General features: G+C 44.4%; 1 protein-coding gene across 1 annotated transcript in view; it reads right to left on the bottom strand.

Annotated features, from left to right (window-relative positions):
- JHY (junctional cadherin complex regulator) overlaps positions 1–18,454 on the bottom strand; it is a 61,645-nt gene that overhangs the window by 33,493 nt on the left and 9,698 nt on the right. The window contains 1 exon segment of the mRNA XM_030332966.1: positions 11,043–11,559. Within this exon segment, the coding sequence (XP_030188826.1) occupies positions 11,043–11,559 (517 nt within the window).

Below are 18,454 nucleotides of genomic sequence, written 5' to 3'. Positions count from 1 at the left end.
AAATCCAAAGTAGGGGCGCCTGGGTGGCGCAGTCGGTTAAGCGTCCGACTTCAGCCAGGTCACGATCTCGCGGTCCGTGAGTTCGAGCCCCGCGTCGGGCTCTGGGCTGATGGCTCAGAGCCTGGAGCCTGTTTCCCATTCTGTGTCTCCCTCTCTCTCTGCCCCTCCCCCATTCATGCTCTGTCTCTCGCTGTCCCAAAAATAAATAAATGTTGAAAAAAAAAAAATTTAAAAAAAGAAATCCAAAGTATAAATCTTAGCTCTCAGACTGATTCAGGAAAGATGACGCAATACCCTGGTAGCATATGCACGGACAGAAGAGGCCTTGGCCCCTCTGTTAAAGGTTGGTGAATTAACGTATGTTTATATACTTTACGTGAAAATCAACTATCTCAGATTATCATTGTTCATATCTGCTTTGACTGCTTTTTTCTTAGGTTTATTTATTTATTTTGAGAGAGGCAGAGCAGGAGTGGGGAGGTGGAGGGGCAGAGAGAGAGAGAGAGAGAGAGAGAGAGAGAGAGAGAGAGAATCCCAACCAGGCTCTGCTAGGCCAGCCCAGAGCCCGACATGGGGCTTGAACTCACGAAACTGAGATCGCGAGCTGAGCCGAAATCCAGAGTAAGATGCTTGGGGTGCCTGCGTGGCTCCGTCGGGTAAGCATCCGACTTCAGCTCAGGGTCATGATCTCACGGCTCGTGAGTTCAAGCCCCGTGTCAGGGTCTGTGCTGACAGCTCGGAGCCTGGAGCCTGCTTCGGATTCTGTGTCTCTCTCTCTGCCCCTCCCCTGCTCACACTCTCTCTCCCTCTCAAAAATAAACATAAAAAAAAAAAAGAGTGAGATGCTTAACCAACTGAACCACCCAGGCACCCGAGCCACTTGGATTGATTGACCAAATACCATTCCTGACCTGTATCGTAGAGGTTCCCACTGTACCAGGGGGCTTCTACCTAAACAGCATCCTCTCAATGCTTTTCTAAAAAAATTTACTTTTAACATTTATTTATTTTTGAGAGACAGAGACAGAGAGCATGAGTGGGGGTGGGGCAGAGAGAGAGAGAGACACAGAATCCTAAGCAGGCTCCAGGCCGTCAGCACAGAACCCGACGCGGGGCTCGAACTCACGAACCGTGAGATCATGACCTGAGCTGAAGTCGGACCCTCAACCGACTGAGCCACCCAGGCGCCCCAGCATCCTCTCATTGCTTTTACACCATTGCACTTCACTCCCTAGGCCTCAATACTTTTTCCGCCCACCGCCACCTGCTAACTTCTGCTGCTTTTTAGAGAATCTGTTTAACAATTGCCTCTTCTGTGAAGCCCTCTCTGACTTCCCCTGCCAGACTTGCGCACTTTTTCTTCTGTGTTCCTTCGGGGCCGTACGTGTCTCTACTACAGCAGCTGCTACCTGGTACCCACTCTTTACTCTGTGGGCTTGCCACGGGGCCAGAAGGTCCCGAAGAGCAGATATACTGACAGCCGCAAAAGAACGGCTTCTTCCCGTTGCCACAGCTCCCGACCGTACCACAGAGCCACGCCGTATGGCCTGGGCAAGATGGCACGGAAGGGGTGGGCACACCGGGCGCCTCTGTGCAAGCTGTCCTGAGACACGATTACTCGTGTTACGATCACTTCTGGCTTTCAAAAGGGCATGCTTTCGTTACGTGGAAAGGTTCTCTTTTTGTGGATCCCTCCTCAGTCACACGGAGTTAATGGAGTGCCACTCTATGGATCATACAACTGGTAGCCCAAGCCAGTGCTAAACAGCACGCGCGGAAAGACGCCTTAAGCAACACACTGGACAAAACCGTAAAGTTCAATTTAAATTAGGCTGTCGTAAGTAAGTGCTCTTGTTGCGGTCGCACGGGGCAGAAGAAAAAAAAAAAGGCCAATCAATGAACGCACAGAGTACTTACTCTGTAGAAGAAACGTTTTTACCAGCATAAAGAGGTGAGACTCGAACATGCCATCAGACTGGAAGAATTCTCTAGAACGGGATTCTACGTTTCTAGCCAGATGTGCTTAGAAAAAGATGATCATCATTTAAAGGTAAAGCCTGATTTTCTAGACAGCCAAACGTCTTGCTAAGGCTGAAACTATGGAAAAGGCAAGCAATGTATCACTTAACTGTTAATCTTCTCTAGTGGGAGACTAAGTTCAAATTAAATGTCAATAATAATAGACATGTAGGGCGACATGCCCATCCAAGGCTTTCACACATAGTATCTCATTCGGTCATCCCAATAACCCTGAACCTGTGGTACAAGGCCGAGGCCTTTGAGCTGCATCGCAAGAGGGGGGTACGGTTTTCCTAAGCAAACAAGATAGGGAAGGGTCGTCCATCAGTGTGGCCAGAAACACAGGGGAGATGCTGGGTTCGGGGAGCCGTGAGCTCCCGGAAGATGCAAGGGGGAGGATGACAAAAAATAACTAAGACTGAAGCCGCAGGAAGGGGCTGGGTCTCGGAGAGGGTGTGCGAGTCTGAGGGTCTGAGTCTGACCTACAACATGGCAAGCGTGAAGTGTCCCTCCGCCTGCCCGCTTCGCGGACGGTCTTCTGGGGGTCCTGCCGTCGACCGGGCTGGCAGGGCATTTACATGCTATCCTTTTAGCTACACTTTCTTATCCCACCTGAAGCCCCATCCCTTTCCTTTTGCATCACTGTAACCTGAAAAAAGAAAAGAATCTGTTTAGAAGCCGTGGCTTCGGAATGCCCAGTGTTGGTAACAGCTTCCCTCTGCTGAGTGTCTGCAGTGCGTCGGGGGCTTTGTATAATTTTTTTTCCAATAAGCTTCCAAGGCAGTCGTTGACCCCACGTAATAGATGAAGAAGGTAAGGTTTAAAGAATCCCTTGCTCAGATGTCTAGGAAGTGCCACCACCTAGGACGTCGGGGGAGCCAGGATGTATAATCCATGATGGTCTGACTCCCAAACTAGCGCTTTGTGTTGGTTTTGTTTTTTTCTCCCATGACATCATGTTGCCCCTACGGGAGAACGCTGCTCCCAAGGCTGGCACAGACCGAACGAAGCTGGTCCCCCAGAGCTCCTGACGTTTTCCCTTTGCCGTCCGTCCACGCCTCAACTTGGACGACGTCTCCGAGCCCTTCCCAAGAACCCAACCATCCCGGTTAGGCTCCCCCTCGTCATTTTATTAAGTAGCTATTCAGCATCCTCTGAGGCTTTTATTGGCGTTTGAAATTATTTTGTTACACGTTTCTTGCCTCTGTCACGTGACTGGAAGGTAAGCTCCTTGAAGACTAGGCTCTGTGTGTCTTGTTTTCTGTTCCATGCCGAGCACAGCACCGAGCACATCGTTGGTGCTCATTAAAGGTGTGTGGGCTGACTGACCTGCTGTCGCAGCAAGAGCCACAAACGTATGTTGACCTTCAAAATGGGTAGTGGATACTTACAGGGCTTTACATTGGCTTCAAGGCTATAGGGCGACTGAATAACGTTTCTGTATTTGCACTTGAAAAGCATCTGTACTTTCTAAGGAAGGACAGGAGAGGACTAGCGTGTCTAAAGCTGCTCCTGCTGTTTTCCAAGCATGCTAGATTTCACCTGTATCAGTCTTCAGAGTCATTCTGGAATCAAGACACAAAGGCAGCTCCTTTTTCAAGACCCCACTTTCTTTTCATGATAGATCATACATGGGCTCAAATCCTGGTGCGTTTCCGGCAAACGCTGAACAAACCATGAATAAAAAAGTTAAGCCTTGAATACTCCCCAGCAAAGCTCCTGGCTGACTGTGATACTTAGGTGCCCTCTAGTGTGTGTTCGTTTTTATATCCGTTCCTTGCGTTCCACGGCATGTGATAAAGATCTTCTCGTGCATTTCAAGGTGATTTCCAGTGCGTTTTAATGTACGATCAGCAGATGTGTGAAAAATGGCACACACAAAAAATTGCGGAGCAATTGAATCGAAAAGTCGGTGGTTCGGAGTCGTTATTTAAAAGCAGAGAATGCATTTTAGGTCACCCCCAAGCACTCGGGGGTGTATAGTTACAAGGGTTATTACAAGATGTTGTGTGTTGTGGATCCATAGGCGTGGTTCCAAAGAGAGGAGCTATCAAAGGATAGAAAGGGAAAAGCTGTGCTCTCACTCTGGCCCCCCGTCCACCCTCTGCAATTAACGCCCGCCAGTCCTATCAGGGTTTTTTATGCGTTCCGAACAAAACGTGTATCTTTATTCTTCCTCACTTTTCTTACACTGTATGTGCCATTCTTCTACACCTTTACTTTCTCTGTTAATAAGCCCTGATAAGTTATCCATAAGAGGTCATGGAGAACATCCCCATTCTTTTTTTTTTTTTTTTAACAGTTACAATGTCCTCTACTTTATGGATGTACTATAATTTCAGTATGCCCCAAATAGTAGACATTTGGGTAGTTTCCAGTCTTTTGCTATTAAAAATAAGGCTGAAATGAATAATCCTATACACGATTTATTTAAAAACTGCACATACCTAACTAGGAAAAATGCCTCGGAGTGGAATGTGTTGGGTCAACTAAAAATAATTGCGGGGTGCCTGGGGAGCTCAGTCGGGTAAGTGTCCAACTCTCTCTCTCTCTCTCTTTTTTTTAATGTTTATTTTTGACAGAAAGAGAGAGACAGAGCATGAGTGGGGGTGGGGCAGAGAGAGAGGGAGACACAGAATCCGAAGCAGGCTCCAGGCTCTGAGCTGTCAGCAGCACAGAGCCCGACGAGGGGCTCGAACTCACAGACTGCGAGGTCGTGACCTGAGTCGAAGTCAAAAGCTCAACCGACTGAGCCACCCAGGCGCCTCTCTCTCTCTCTTTTTTTTAATGTTTATTTATTTGTTTTGAGACAGCGTGCAAAAGGGGGAGGGGCAGAGAGAGGAGAGAGAGAATCCCAAGCAGGCCCTGTGCTGTCATCACAGAGCCCAGTGCGGGGCTTGATCCCGCGAACCGTAAGACCATGACCTGAGCCAGAATGAAGAGTTAGACGCTTAACAGACTGAGCCACCCAGGTGCCCCAAGTGTCCAACTCTTGATCTCAGCTCACATCTTGTTCTCAGGGTCGTGAGTCCAAGCCCCGCACTGGGCTCCATGCCGGGCACAGAGCCTACTTAAAAAAAAAAAAATCATAATCATTGCTAACACTTGTATAGTGTTTGCTATAAGCCAGGCATTGATCTAAGCACACTCCCTATATTAACCCATTGATTTAATCTTCTTAATAATTCTGGGAGGAAAGTACTATTATTTATTTTTTTAAGGATGAGGAAACTGAGGCACATAGAGGTTAAGCCACCTGCCCACGGTCAGACAGCTAGCAGGTGTCAGTGCCAGCTGCCGTGGCTCAAAAGTCTATTCTCTTAGCCATTATGCTTTACTTTTTCAAGGAGTAAATGTATTTGTATTTTAAATAGATATTAACAAATTGTGTTCCATATCAGTTATACTAATTTATTCTCTCACCAACTATTCTGTACTGTTTTGGCCTAAAGGCTGAGGCCTAATGACTGAGGTTGGGGATCTTTTCATGTTTCATAGATACAGGTATTAACTTTTCTGTGAATTATCTATTCCCGCCTTTGTGTATTTTTATATTGGGATTTTTTGGTCTTGATTTCTAGGAGCTCTTTACATATTGGAGATATTAGTGTTCCATCTATGATATGAATTAGAAGTATTTTTCTACTTTGTTCTTTATATTTTGACTTTCTTAGGCTTTTTCTCTGCAGAAGTTTCTGATACTTATGTAGTCAAATTTCTCAGTCTTTTATAGATTTTGGACTGTGAACCATTTTGAGGTTATAGGAGAATTTTCTTGTTTTTTTTTCCACCTAGTATTTTTACGGTTTAATTTTTTCAATTAAATATTAGACCCATTTGGAATTTAGCTTGTTGTATGATATGAGGTATGGATATGACTTCATTTTTGCCCAGATGGCTACCCATTTGTTTTATCGAACAAGCCATCATTTCCTCACTGACTTGAGATACTGCTTCATCGAATCGTAGTATCATATCCTATACTCCTGTATGTAATTTGGCTCTGTTTCTAGACTTTCTACCACTTTTTAATGTCTGTATATGCATTAAATGTTACCCTAGTATTTAATTATCGAGACTTTATAATACACTACGTGGTAGTGCTAGATTCTCTCAGGATTCTTTTTTTAAAATTTTTAAAAAATTTAATGTTTATTCATTTTGAGAGCGGGAGGGGCAGAGAGAGAGGGAGACACAGAATCCGAAGCAGGCTCCAGGCTCTGAGCTGTCAGCAGAGAGCCCAACGTGGGGCTCGAACCCACGAACTGTGAGATCATGACCTGAGCTGAAGTCGGACGCTCAGCCGACTGAGCCACCTAGGCGCCCCTCTCGCATGATTCTTAATTTCCAGAGCTTTCTTTATTCCTGGTTTTAGATTTCATCTGAACTTAATCAGCTTTTTTTGAGTTTTGTTTTTTAAAAAAACTTGACTTTTTTTAAATGTAAATTTCTTAGATTTACTTTCTTTTTTTAAAAAAATTTTTAATGTTTATTTATTTATTTACTTGAGAGAGACAGAGACAGAGAGTGTAAGGAGGGGAGGGGCAGAAAGAGAGGGAGACACAGAATGTGAAGCAGGCTCCAGGCTCTGAGCTGTCAGCACAGACCCCGAAGCAGGGCTCGAACTCAAAAACTATGCGATCGCGAGCTGAGCTGAAGTTGGATGCTTACCCAACTGAACCACCCAGGTGCCCCTTAGATTTACTATCAAATCTTCCCAAATACAATACACTACTTAAGACCCTGTATTACTAGACTGGGCAGGGATGCTTGCAACAATAAAATGTATTAAGAAGCTGGTTTCCTTGGCTGTGTAATGGCAACTGACATTAAGTCATTCATTTGGCAATAGGTGTCATTTGTCCTTTCAGTATTTCTAGTCGTAAGACACTTGTCATCTTTTTCAAAGAAATTAGGAGGAGACAATAGATTTTCAAATATGAAAACCTTCCAGATAGATGCTGCTTAATCTAAAACAATAACTTCCGCACCTGCCACGCCCAATACTTAACCTCCTGCTCCCAAATCCACAGAACAATCCTATCAGCCATTGAAAACATCAATGCTCTGTGGGTACTCACGTACCCAACTTTGACTTTGGGTCTCTGGAAACCCCTGTATGTGCTTTATGTGTGGTCCAGCAGCCTTGACATCACCTGGGAATTTGTTCGAAATGAACACTCTTAATTAAGTCTCGCCTCGGACCTACTCGATCGAAATCTGTATTTTAACAAGATCCTGAGGTGGCTCATTAGTGCCTTCGAAAAGTTTGAGGGGAAGAAAAGATCCGTGATTCTCAGTGGGCCTGATAGCAGAAGTGGCATCACTCAGAACCATGTAGAAAATTCAAATTCTTGGGTCCCACCCTATGCCTACTAAATCAGAAATCCTAGGTTAGGTCTAGCTGTCTGTCTTAATAAACCCTCCAGTTGGCTCTGATGCACACTAACGTTTGGGAACCACTGTTGTTGTTGTTTTGAATGTTTATTTATTTATTTTGCAAGAGAGGGGGGCAGAGAGAGAGAGGCAGGGAGAGAGAATCCCAAGCAGGCTCTGCCCTGTCAGCGCAGAGCCTGATGCGGGGCTCGATCTCACGAACCGGGAGATCATGACCTGAGCCAAAATCAAGAGTCAGATGCTTAACTAACTGAGCCACCCAGGTGCCCCTGAACCACTCCGTTACATCAAGGATTCTCTCAATCTTGGCTAAATATTAGAATCACTTGGGGAGCTTTGAAAGAAAAATACTGCCTCTCAGGATCTTACCCCGAGATGTCAGTTGGTCTGGGTGAAGCCAAGAATCATTTTACAATTCGTTTCTCAGGTGAATCTAATATCCAGTGAGGCTTTCTAACCACTGCTCTGGAAATACTATTTCCCCCTCAAATAAACTTTATACTGAAGAGAATAAGTTTGGAGGTGATGGAAGAGATTCAGTTTTCATTTCCCATGTATTTACTGAGACCTTGTAGTATGTTAGGCTCATTACCACGAAGATTAAAAATAACTAAGTGGGGTGCCTGGGTGGCTCGGTCGATTAAGCATCCAACTTCAGCTCAGGTCATGATCTCATGGTTCCTGGGTTCGAGTCCCACATCGGACTGTGCACTGACAGTATGGAGCCTGCTTGAGATTCTCTCTCTGTCTCCCCCTCTCTCTCCCTGCTCCACCCCTGCTCACACTCGCTCGCGCTCTCTCACTCAAAATAAATAAATAAGCTAAAAAAAAAGATAAGTCCAAAGCATAGTTCTTGCCCATAAGGGAACTTTTAATCTCTACTGGCAGAAAGACCTGCACATATTTCATATATAAATAATGAAAGGAACACGTCATTCTATGCTATTGACTATAATTCAGTAAAACAAGTTACACGTATCATATCACTGTTAGGTTAAACTGATTTCTAGCCTGTTTATTTTTAAATTGCTACCTTTTTTTTTTTTTTAAATGGAGTAAGATGAAGGAAATATATGTTGGGAAATGATGAAGAAACACTTTCGATTATAATTATAAACAAGCCCTTCGACATTTAAACCTGGACCAAGTGGCAGACAAGGTCAATGGCCACTTCAAAGACTAATTCATGAGCTTAAAGATTGAGCGGGCCAAAAATGCTTTGAAGCTTCCTCACTGGCATAACACAGAATTATGCTGTGGAATCACTGACAGTCAATTCACCCCAATGTTGTCTGTAAATTAAGTTACAACTACTAAGAAAAATTAGCAATTAAGAAATCAGCAGTTAGGGGCGCCTGGGTGGCTCAGTCGGTTGAGCGTCTGACTTCGGCTCAGATCATGATCTCGCGGTCCATGAGTTCGAGCCCCGCGTCGGGCTCTGTGCTGACAGCTCAGAGCCTGGAGCCCGTTTCAGATTCTGTGTCTCCCTTTTTCTCTGACCCTCCCCTGTTCATGCTCTCTCTCTCTCTCTGTCTCAAAAATAAATGTTAAAAAAAAAAATCAGCAATTAAAGAGTTTATAATACAGCTATTTTCACTTTTATTAGTAGACATATAACTCTTTCCTTTGGCTTCATTATTTGCCTCTCCTAGATTGGCTTCTTTGGAGAACACATTTAAAAATAAATGAAAAATATTGTTCTTGTCCGGGGAAACTACTGGCTAAGCATTTTTCACAGATACTGGACTGTTGAATTTATATTAAAAAATTTTTTTTTAAATTTTTTTAATGTTTATTTATCTTTGAGAGAGAGAGAGAGAGTGCAAGTGACAGAGGGGCAGAGAGAGAGACACAGAATCCGAAGCAGGCTCCAGGCTCTGAGCTGTCAGCACAGAGCCCGACGCGGGGCTTGAACTCATGACCTGAGCCAAAGTCAGACGGTTAACCAACTGAGCCACCCAGGCACCCCTATTTATATTTCTAAATGGGCAATGAAGCAAAATTCACAATTCCACCTAAGCTTCATGAAACTTATGTTAACATCTAAAATTGGGTCAAAATTAAATTCCGCTAAGTGTTTTGATAATTCAGCTGAATATAATACATCAATTCCTTTGTTTTATTATTAGTTACAAAGGCAAGGATGTGACCCTAATCCTTTAAGACTATAAAAGGATTTTCTGAATTAAAGGAAAATCTCAAATGTTCATCTACCTCATCTCTCTTGTTCTATCAAAAAAAAAAAAAAAAAGCTACAGGTTAGAACAGGTTAGAGCACTGTAAATAATACCAGTTTGAATCTGGAATGGGTTTAAGGGCATCCTCATTTAATACCCTTTCCTTCTTATTTGAAAATGATTCCACATTAGTAGGTAATGAATTTCAAGCTATTTCCCCAATATGGATGGTAGATATACTGATCCGGCCCTTCTTTTCTTTCTTAACAATTTTTAAAAATTTATTTTTGAGAGAGAGGGGAGAGAGAGGGCTCGCAAGCAGGGCAGGGGCAGAGAGGAGGAGACACAGAATCTGAAGCAGGCTCCAGGCTCTGTCAGCACAGAACCTGACGTGGGGCTCAAACCCATGAGCCGTGAGGTCATGACCTGAGCTGAAGACAGGCGCTTAACCGACGGAGCCACCCAGGCGCCCCAGACCTTCTTTTCTTACCAGGAGGTGGGCTGATAGGATCGTTAATGAGTGCCCATGAAATAGATTTTGAATCCATCATCTGGGATAGAATTTATTCTAGAAATGATCAGATGAGAAAGGGGGGGCATTTATTCCAGTTTTATAGATGGAGAAACTAAAGTTTAATTATATCATCTGCCCAGAATAAAGGAAGGTGTAGTGATTATCAATCATGGTTGGAAAGGTAATAAAATCACTTGGAGAATGAAAAACGATGACCAAACAACCACATGTTGTACCCCGCCCCTCTCCCACTACCACACAATATGTATCTAAAATCTAAGTTGAGAATAACTTGTGTATGTGAGTTGCTGTTTCTGATGTGAGTTTGTCATGTCACCTCCGTTGTATTGGGCATTTAAGAGGGTTGAAAACCAGGTAACCAGCACAGGGAACCATACGTTCAGTCCTCTATTTTATCTAATGGAATAGGCAGTTAAAAAAAAAAAGTCTGCATTTGGGGTGCCTGGATGGCTTAGTTGGTTAAGCGTCCAGCTTCAGCTCAGGTCATGATCTCGCAGCTCGTGAGTTCAAGCCCCGCGTCAGGCTCTGTGCTGACAGCTCAGAGCCTGGAGCCTGCTTGGGATTCTGTGTTTCCCTCTCTCTCTCTCTGCCCCTCCCCTGCTTGCACTCTGTCTCTGTCTCTCTCTCTCAAAAATAAATATTAAAAAAAAAATTTCTTTTTAAATTCTGTTTCCTTGAATGGAGATATTTTGGATATAATTGAATTATAGCATTGTAAGCCATTGATGGCTTTGATTTTGCTCTTAAGAATTAGTGGAATAACTCCCCCGATTCCTCAAAGAAGAGCAAGGACATTTGTCTTAGCCATGTGGTTACAATGACATCACCATCTCAAAGGAAGTGGTCTCCAGCCATTTCAAACAAGGGCAAGTCCCAGTCTAGGGCTGGGAAGAGAGAAAGGAGCACTTACATACCTGTTCTGAGAGAACGTCCCCCCTTTTTTTATTGTGAAGCTGAAGATACGAGTCCGTTTTAGGAGTAGGTAATCCCAGAGTCAGCTTGTTTTTTTCCACAAAATATTGTTTGGACTTCCTTCGCCGCCGGCCACGTGATCCTGGCAGAGAAACCTCATTATGTGAACTTGAACTCTTCAAGCACCGAGAGAGCTTGCTGGACTTCTCCAGATCACGGTCGCTCAGCTCCGAAGATGGCTGGCTGTGATGGGTGCCGCGCTCATAGTTCGGGCTTAAAAATTCACTCCCAAGTAAGGAGGCAACGCTCTGTGGGCTCCTCTTCTGTTCCGCCTTTCCCCCAGGGAGTTCCATGGACGTCTCCTTGGAGGGGTACAGTGGATCTGAAGTCAGATTTTCAGTCGAGCTGTCTACAGACTCTGGCAGTCCTTCCACAGTCAAGAACTTCCTCTCCTCTTTCTTACTCTTCCAGTTTGGGTCGTATCGCAGGTCTGAATATTTATCCTCTACCGGCTGTTGGCTGCCCAAAGCAGAAGGAAAATGTCAAGTCTTTCATCAAAATGAACTTACTCATTATATTTAGTTGATTATCCTACTTGAATCTTTCTCCTATAATTTTCCTCTTTACTATCTTGTTTGTTTTTAATGTTTGTTTATTTATTTTGAGAGAGGCGGGGAGAGGGTGTGCACATGTGGGAGGGGTAGGGAGAGAGACGGAGGGAGAGAGAGAATCCCAAGCTGGTTCTGCACGGTCTGTGCAGAGCCCAGTGTAGGGCTCGTTCTCACAAACCACGAGATCTTGACCTGAGCCGAAATCAAGAGTCAGATGCTTAACCTACTGAGCCATTCTTTTGCTATCTATACGTTCAAGACCTATCTGAGGCTCAGATTGGGTTTACACGCTGTGCCTGAGGACGAAAAGGTCTTAATTACCCCAGTTCATTAAATTACAGAATCAAAGTGGGGGATAGTTAATTTATAAATGCTAGAAAAACAGCTGAAAAATAAATGTCAGTGACTCACTGTTTAAGGGAGGCTGTTATGCACACCTTAAGTACTTCGGCTAATGAAGATAAAATTGATTTCACGTTTTGGCTGGTGACATACACATTTGACTGCTTATCTAGGAAGAACATGTTGTTGCTGCCTGGACGCTATTTTCCTCGGTCTGCGCCTTTTGTGAGGGAAAGCAAGATTCGTCTCAACTGAATACCCACCTAGGTTCATCCTGCTGTAAAGCGATTTTACTTTTCACTTTGTCTTTGTAGGTTTTATCAGCTGCGCTACAGAAAGATCCCCAAATGTTGAGAATCCGAACTCATCCTCAGCTCATATTCTTTTCATTGGTCGGATCGATGCACACAGAACAGCAGACAGGTCAGCATGCGCTTTAAGCTGTAGGACAGCCCTGTTTCAGCCAAAGGTTAAACGTAGGGTCCTGCCTTAGGGACACGGGCCAGTCCATAATCCGTGCATATGACCCCAAATAAAGTCTTCCCTTTTCCTCCTGACAGTCTCAATTTGTAAAGCACCTCCCGGTCTTAACCAAAAAAGAAAAAAAAAAAAAAAGGCTGGTAATATGGCATATTTAATGGCCCCTTTGATCTTCAAAAGCTAAATGGGGGAGATTTTCCTTCCTTGAGTACAGTACTTGCAATCCTCTAATCAAAAAGAAAATGTAAATCACCTAGGCTTTTTATGCTACTTGATATTCCCGTTTACAGAGGACGTAATTCTATGCTGGGTAAACAGACTAATGGTGCCCCTACGGCTAATTTACTTCTCTTAACGTGGACCTAGATTTCTTTTGCTTCGATGTAAGGCAAAAATTATGGCAACACCACAAAACTCCCATGCCTTGCTAAACCGTCATTTTGAATTTGGGGTTCACGTATTAAGACGGAGAACTTCTTGGAACTGGTTGCTTTTCTTTCTCCACCCAGGGAAGCGAAATGACACGCTCTTCCAGCAAAATGCCTGAAGGGAGATTGCGCCCACGTGTTGGGAAGCCGGACACCCGGTTGTGTAGCTTAGTCCACCCCCTAGGCAGCACAGGGTTACGTGCCTCTGGGGCTTTGAGGGGGACCTTTCTCCTGGGTGATGTCTTGTCACATTGAACGCACTGTGTTTTGGCCTTGCCTTTCGCCTGGTTCCGTGGGTCTCTTTGGGCAGGTAGCGGGGACACGGAGTGGTGCAGCAGGGCACAATCTGGACCTGGGACTGGACAGTTCTGGGTCTGTCCTTACCTATCTGTGTATCGAATGCTGTCATCTCTGAGCCAGTCTCTCTGGTCTGTAAGTAGGGCTAAATTATATTTTGTTTTCTTGTTGGGCTTGCATAAGCATCAAAATGAGGCAGTTATGTCATAATTAAGGGTTTGTATTTGCTTATTTTCACTGTGGTAACTTTGCCTCTTGACCTAGTTAAGGTTCTGGGCAACAGGGACTTAAGTGTCACCCTTCCTTCCCTAACCTCTGCCCTTAGTACTCCACCCTGAGCTATGGACAGAGGAGTTAACGGGTGTTTCTTAAATAACTGGGCCTCAAAAATACTCGAGTCAACACAAATGTGGCATCGGATGTTAATTTTTAAAAACCCAACAGTGTAGGAAATTAGACTCGAACATGCAGAAAAGCTTCTTGTCTGGAACCAAATTAGTGAAAGCTTTCAAGGCTTGGTTCGTAATGAGTTAAACATAGGGTTCATCGGCGGTGGTTTAAGGAAGAAAAGAGGAAGGGGTACCTTGATTATATCTTCAATATAATCGTATAATCTTCAGCAAAGCCATGATTTTTTTTTTTTTACATGAAGAAGGGTGCCGTTTCCCCATATCCAGTACATATTGAAAGGAAAACATAACGTTTAACTCTCCTTGTTCATTCATTCGCTCCGTTTCACAGAATTTAACTTCCCTCACTCGTTTGCTCACTCAGTGACTCTACAGGTATTTACTGAGCACTTACTGAGCTCGGGGACACAGCGATGGGCTCCCTGCCTTGTGGGGAATACAGACCAGGAAACAGGCAGTTTACAGTGGCCGTGATGAGGGACCCGATGACGGATTCTGTACGGACGCAGCGGAGGGCGGGAGGAGGGCAGGTTGAGGAGAGCTCAGGGCGAAGCAGAGGGGAGGTCTTTGAAAGGCTTTGTGAACTCTGCGAAGGAACCCGGCCTGCATGTACCTCAGTGAACTCGAGAGTCTGGCTTTCATTGAGCAAAAATAACTTAATTAGAGAACAGAGGTGTTAGACACGAATACTTTCGAACAGTCCAGGCGATGAGTTTTGGGAAGGGATCGTCTCTAGAGGTGTGCGTATGTATTTGGTGTTTCGAACAGATAGAGTCCCCTTCTTTGCACTCCGTTAAGAGTGACGCATCGCTTTGCGGATCTGCTCGGCTACTCGGTCGGGGTGGGATGTGACGGGCTGACTTTGGGAAGGCAGCATACTTATTGCGTGCCAGGGAGGGGGAGTGCTCACGGCGAATCTCCAGTTTTTCCCTTAGAACAACCCTGTGAGGGCAGTACTCTCATGCACCCCATTTAATAGATGAAGAAGCTGAAGGCCAGAGAGCTTGTGTCACTTTGCCAAGGTCACAGAGCGAACACGTGGTGGAGCCGGGACAGAGACCGCGGCAGCCTGCCCTGGCTCCTGTCCACGGGGTCGGTGGCCTGTGTCCTGCAGCTATCCCCTCGGGCGGTCACGGAGCGAGGCCTGCCTCATGTGAGTTAGCGAGTTAGTCCACATACACGCCGAGCGGCTCCCTGGGTGCGGAGGCATTGGAGCGTGGTGAGCAAACAGAAGCAGGCTAACCTGCTGGAAAGGAAACAGGCTTTCTGCGCCAGCTCTCACAATCAAGGGCGAAGTTAGATGTGTACAGAAACACGCAGCATATTATGGGTATTTAAAATGTGGGGCGCCTGGGTGGCTCGGTCGGTTAAGCATCCGACTTCGGCTCAGGTCATGATCTCCCGGTCCGTGAGTTCGAGCCCCGCGTCGGGCTCTGTGCTGACAGTTCAGAGCCTGGAGCCTGTTTCAGATTCTGTGTCTCCCTCTCTCTGACCCTCCCCCGTTCATGCTCTGTCTCTGTCTCAAAAATAAATAAACGTTAAAAAAAAAAATTTAAAATGAGGGGCTGCACAACCTTGCTTATCACTGAAAACGTGTTAACCTCTTCTTTCCAGAGTCGGTTGCTAGATGATCACCTCAAAGTCCGTTTCAGTTCTATCCTTCTATGACCCTGTGATAAACCCACAGAAGAAGCGATAACGCTGAGGGGTGCTTATTATTATTAAAAAAAAAAAAAATAGGTAGTCTTTGAGGATTGAAGGATATGAAGGTTTCCCTGGTTGTATCTCTGCAGTAAGACTAGCGCTCAGAGCGGTCATCGTATTTACCCAGCATCGGCCGGGGATGGCATTATGCCCGCAGTCGCGACCGTAGACCTTCCTCAGTTATACATCATCTCCGTGGTGCTTTTCCTGCCTGGATAATGACAGGGAGTACTTTGGTTCTGAGAAATGGTATAGCAGAGTGTCTAAGGACAGGCGGCCCACATCGGACTGCCCGTATTCACAATTCCTGATGCCACCAGTAACCGTGTGAGCGTGGGCCAATTATTTACCTTCTCTGCGCTTCCTCATCGGTAACTCGCGGATAAGAACAGCACCCATCTCACAGCGCTGTTGAGGGGATTAAGTGAATTAATATGTACGAATGCTTGTAGTTGTGTCCTTGACACAGAGTGAGGGCTAGCTGTGAAAGCCTATGTCAGTGAGCTCTGTCACCGTTCTTTGCTTGCTGAGTGTCACAGTCACCGTGACATAACAGTGTTGTGTATTGTGCTTCCTGCTGATAGATCTCAAGGGATTCTTCTCTCCCTGGGGCTTATGTTCTTTCCAGAACATAAGGCTGTCTTGTGATGCACTAAGTGGCACCTGAGTGGCCTTGAAGGATTAACACTTATCTTTAAAAATCCAATTTTTTTTTTTTTTTAAACCACGATTTAGGCACTGTGGACAATCTTTTTGAGCTATAGTTTAGGAGATGGGATTAAGAAATTTCAGCCACGTGGTGAAGTATTTTAAGAACCTGCTGAAAGATGAGGGGGAAGATAAAACAGGGAGAATTAAATTACTTTAGATCTACAGAAATAACTGTACTTTCGGGCCTCAACAAATTTCCGTTCCTAAATGCCCGTAGAACTATATCACACGCCGCAGAGAGACTGGTGTTTATAAGTGGAACCTAGAAAACACGACGGGCTTGGAAACAAATCAGAAAGAACTAATGGCTTTGGCTGAGAAAACTGGTTTTGAACCAATTGTGTGGAGAGAAACGCTAATGATGTTTGCATAGCAGATTTAAATCTGAAAACGTGGCTCTTCTAAGAGCCTGAATTACGCTGTGCCACTTGCGCCGGCCGCAACTGTCTCAAAGTGTCCCCTCGGTCCCCCGTCTAGATGGAAACTCTACGTCGAAACAAATGAAAGGTTACGTTTCGCAAAATCACGGGCATGGGAAGCTGTACTGTTTCACAGAAACACATCTAATGGCCGAAACAGAACATGATACTGAAGGATCCCCATTGTACCGGGCTTGTGTGCAAAGACGCTCAATTATGTCTCGTGGTCCAGGTCAACACGCGGGAACAAAATGAGCGTGAAGTGCTCCTTCGTCGGTAATCATCTGCACACAAAACATGCACTTCTTTTCCTCCGCATTCGCTAGAAAGGTTACGCAGACAATGCGGACACAACTCTTTTGTTACTGTTCAGACAACAGATGCAAGGTCTCCTCTTCAGATGCCTAGGTAAGACACGGATGCAGAGAGGCAGGGGAGGGTGGTCTCATATGCATGCACCATGATATTTGCTGGCTTTCATGGACCGTATTCGAGGACTTACTGTACTCCAAACAAAATAAAATCAAGTCTCCATTTAATGAAGAGCCTCACATGTAGCATAGCACTCGATCAAAAAAAAAAAACCTACTAAAATTAGAGCATGTTTCTAGCACAATTAACATCCTTGGCACTCATAATAAAATATTCAATAACTGGCCATTTTGCCTGTTGAGGAGGTGAATAAAAGCACTGCTATTAATCATTTAGCAGTTATTTATTTGCCACTTTATTTTAAGTAGGCAGTTAAATTGAAACTGCACATGTTATTATTGATTCAGGTTTAATTTAATCCTTTTAAACAGACCAATTATTCCCAATTTATATGCCATTAAATCTTTTATGCATATGAACAGCAAATTCAATTTTTGTTTAAGTGTAAAGTTTTTAATGCTTCTTTAAGGAACTATAAAACTGACAATCACTGCCAAGGATTTCTGAATTCTAGGCTCATGTTCATCTTTTAATCAATGGCTTTTAAGTAAATCAAATGAAATAAATCCAAAGGATTAAAAAATCACTTCTGCAAATATGAAATAAAATGGTGCCACAACTATACGGATGTACTTCAAGTAGGTTGTTTACAGTTCGGGAAATTTCATTTAATGTAGGCATTCTGCTAAAAAAAAAAATTAAACATTTTAATGGAAGAATGTTGCTTTAATGAACTGAAGGCCAAACACTATCTACAGAAACACACCGAAGAGAAGGGATTGGATGGTACCGAGTGGATTTTGTTTACAGCAATTATATAATTTGGGTAATTCCGACTAAAGTCCCTTCTTTGTCGACAACAGATTTATGGCGGCAAAATAACCAGATATTTGCCCCACGTTCAGCCTTGATTCAAGGGCAATCTGTGAATTAAAGGAAAATAAATGCTGTAAAGAGTGTGTGTTTGTAATCGCGGTGTAAAATCCTAGTACCTCACCTCTATCACTTACGTGAAACAAAGCCTCCCTACAGCTTCACAAGGAAAATGTTGTATGTCCAGTATTTACAAACATAATTCCTTGCAGTCAGTGAGAGTTACAGCGCTCACTAGGAATTTTCCGTACAGGTCTCGGATGTTCTTTTTAATCTGCAGAAACGCTGCCTTCTTAGAAGCAGAGCCTTGGATTTATAAAATGTCTAGGTGCTTACACTTTCTTTAGATAGAATTTTCTGTCTTTGAGATGCCAGATATTAACAGCATTGTACCTGCAAGGTAGCCGTGATGTCATGAGAAAAGCAGTGGAAGGGACAGGTCTTGAAACCTGGGTCCCAAGTCCAGATTTTGCCACTGACCGGCTGGGTGCACTTGGGTGAATCTCTTCACCGCCCTCGGCCCCCGGTTCCTCCTTTGGACGATAAGGAAAATAGGCTGGGCTTTAAGAGCCCTGCAGCTCTAAGAATCCAGTTTTATTCATTGGGTTGCATCCATTGTGCTAAACTCACCAATGTACATAAGAGAGGGGTGGCTGGGTGGCTTAGTTGCGTAAGCGTCCAACTTTGGCTCAGGTCATGATCTCACG

Source organism: Lynx canadensis, chromosome D1, assembly GCF_007474595.2.
Source record: "Lynx canadensis isolate LIC74 chromosome D1, mLynCan4.pri.v2, whole genome shotgun sequence".
Lineage (NCBI taxonomy): Eukaryota > Metazoa > Chordata > Mammalia > Carnivora > Felidae > Lynx > Lynx canadensis.
The sequence above is the reverse complement of the archived record's forward strand: the minus strand, read 5'-3'. Positions and strand labels throughout refer to the sequence as shown.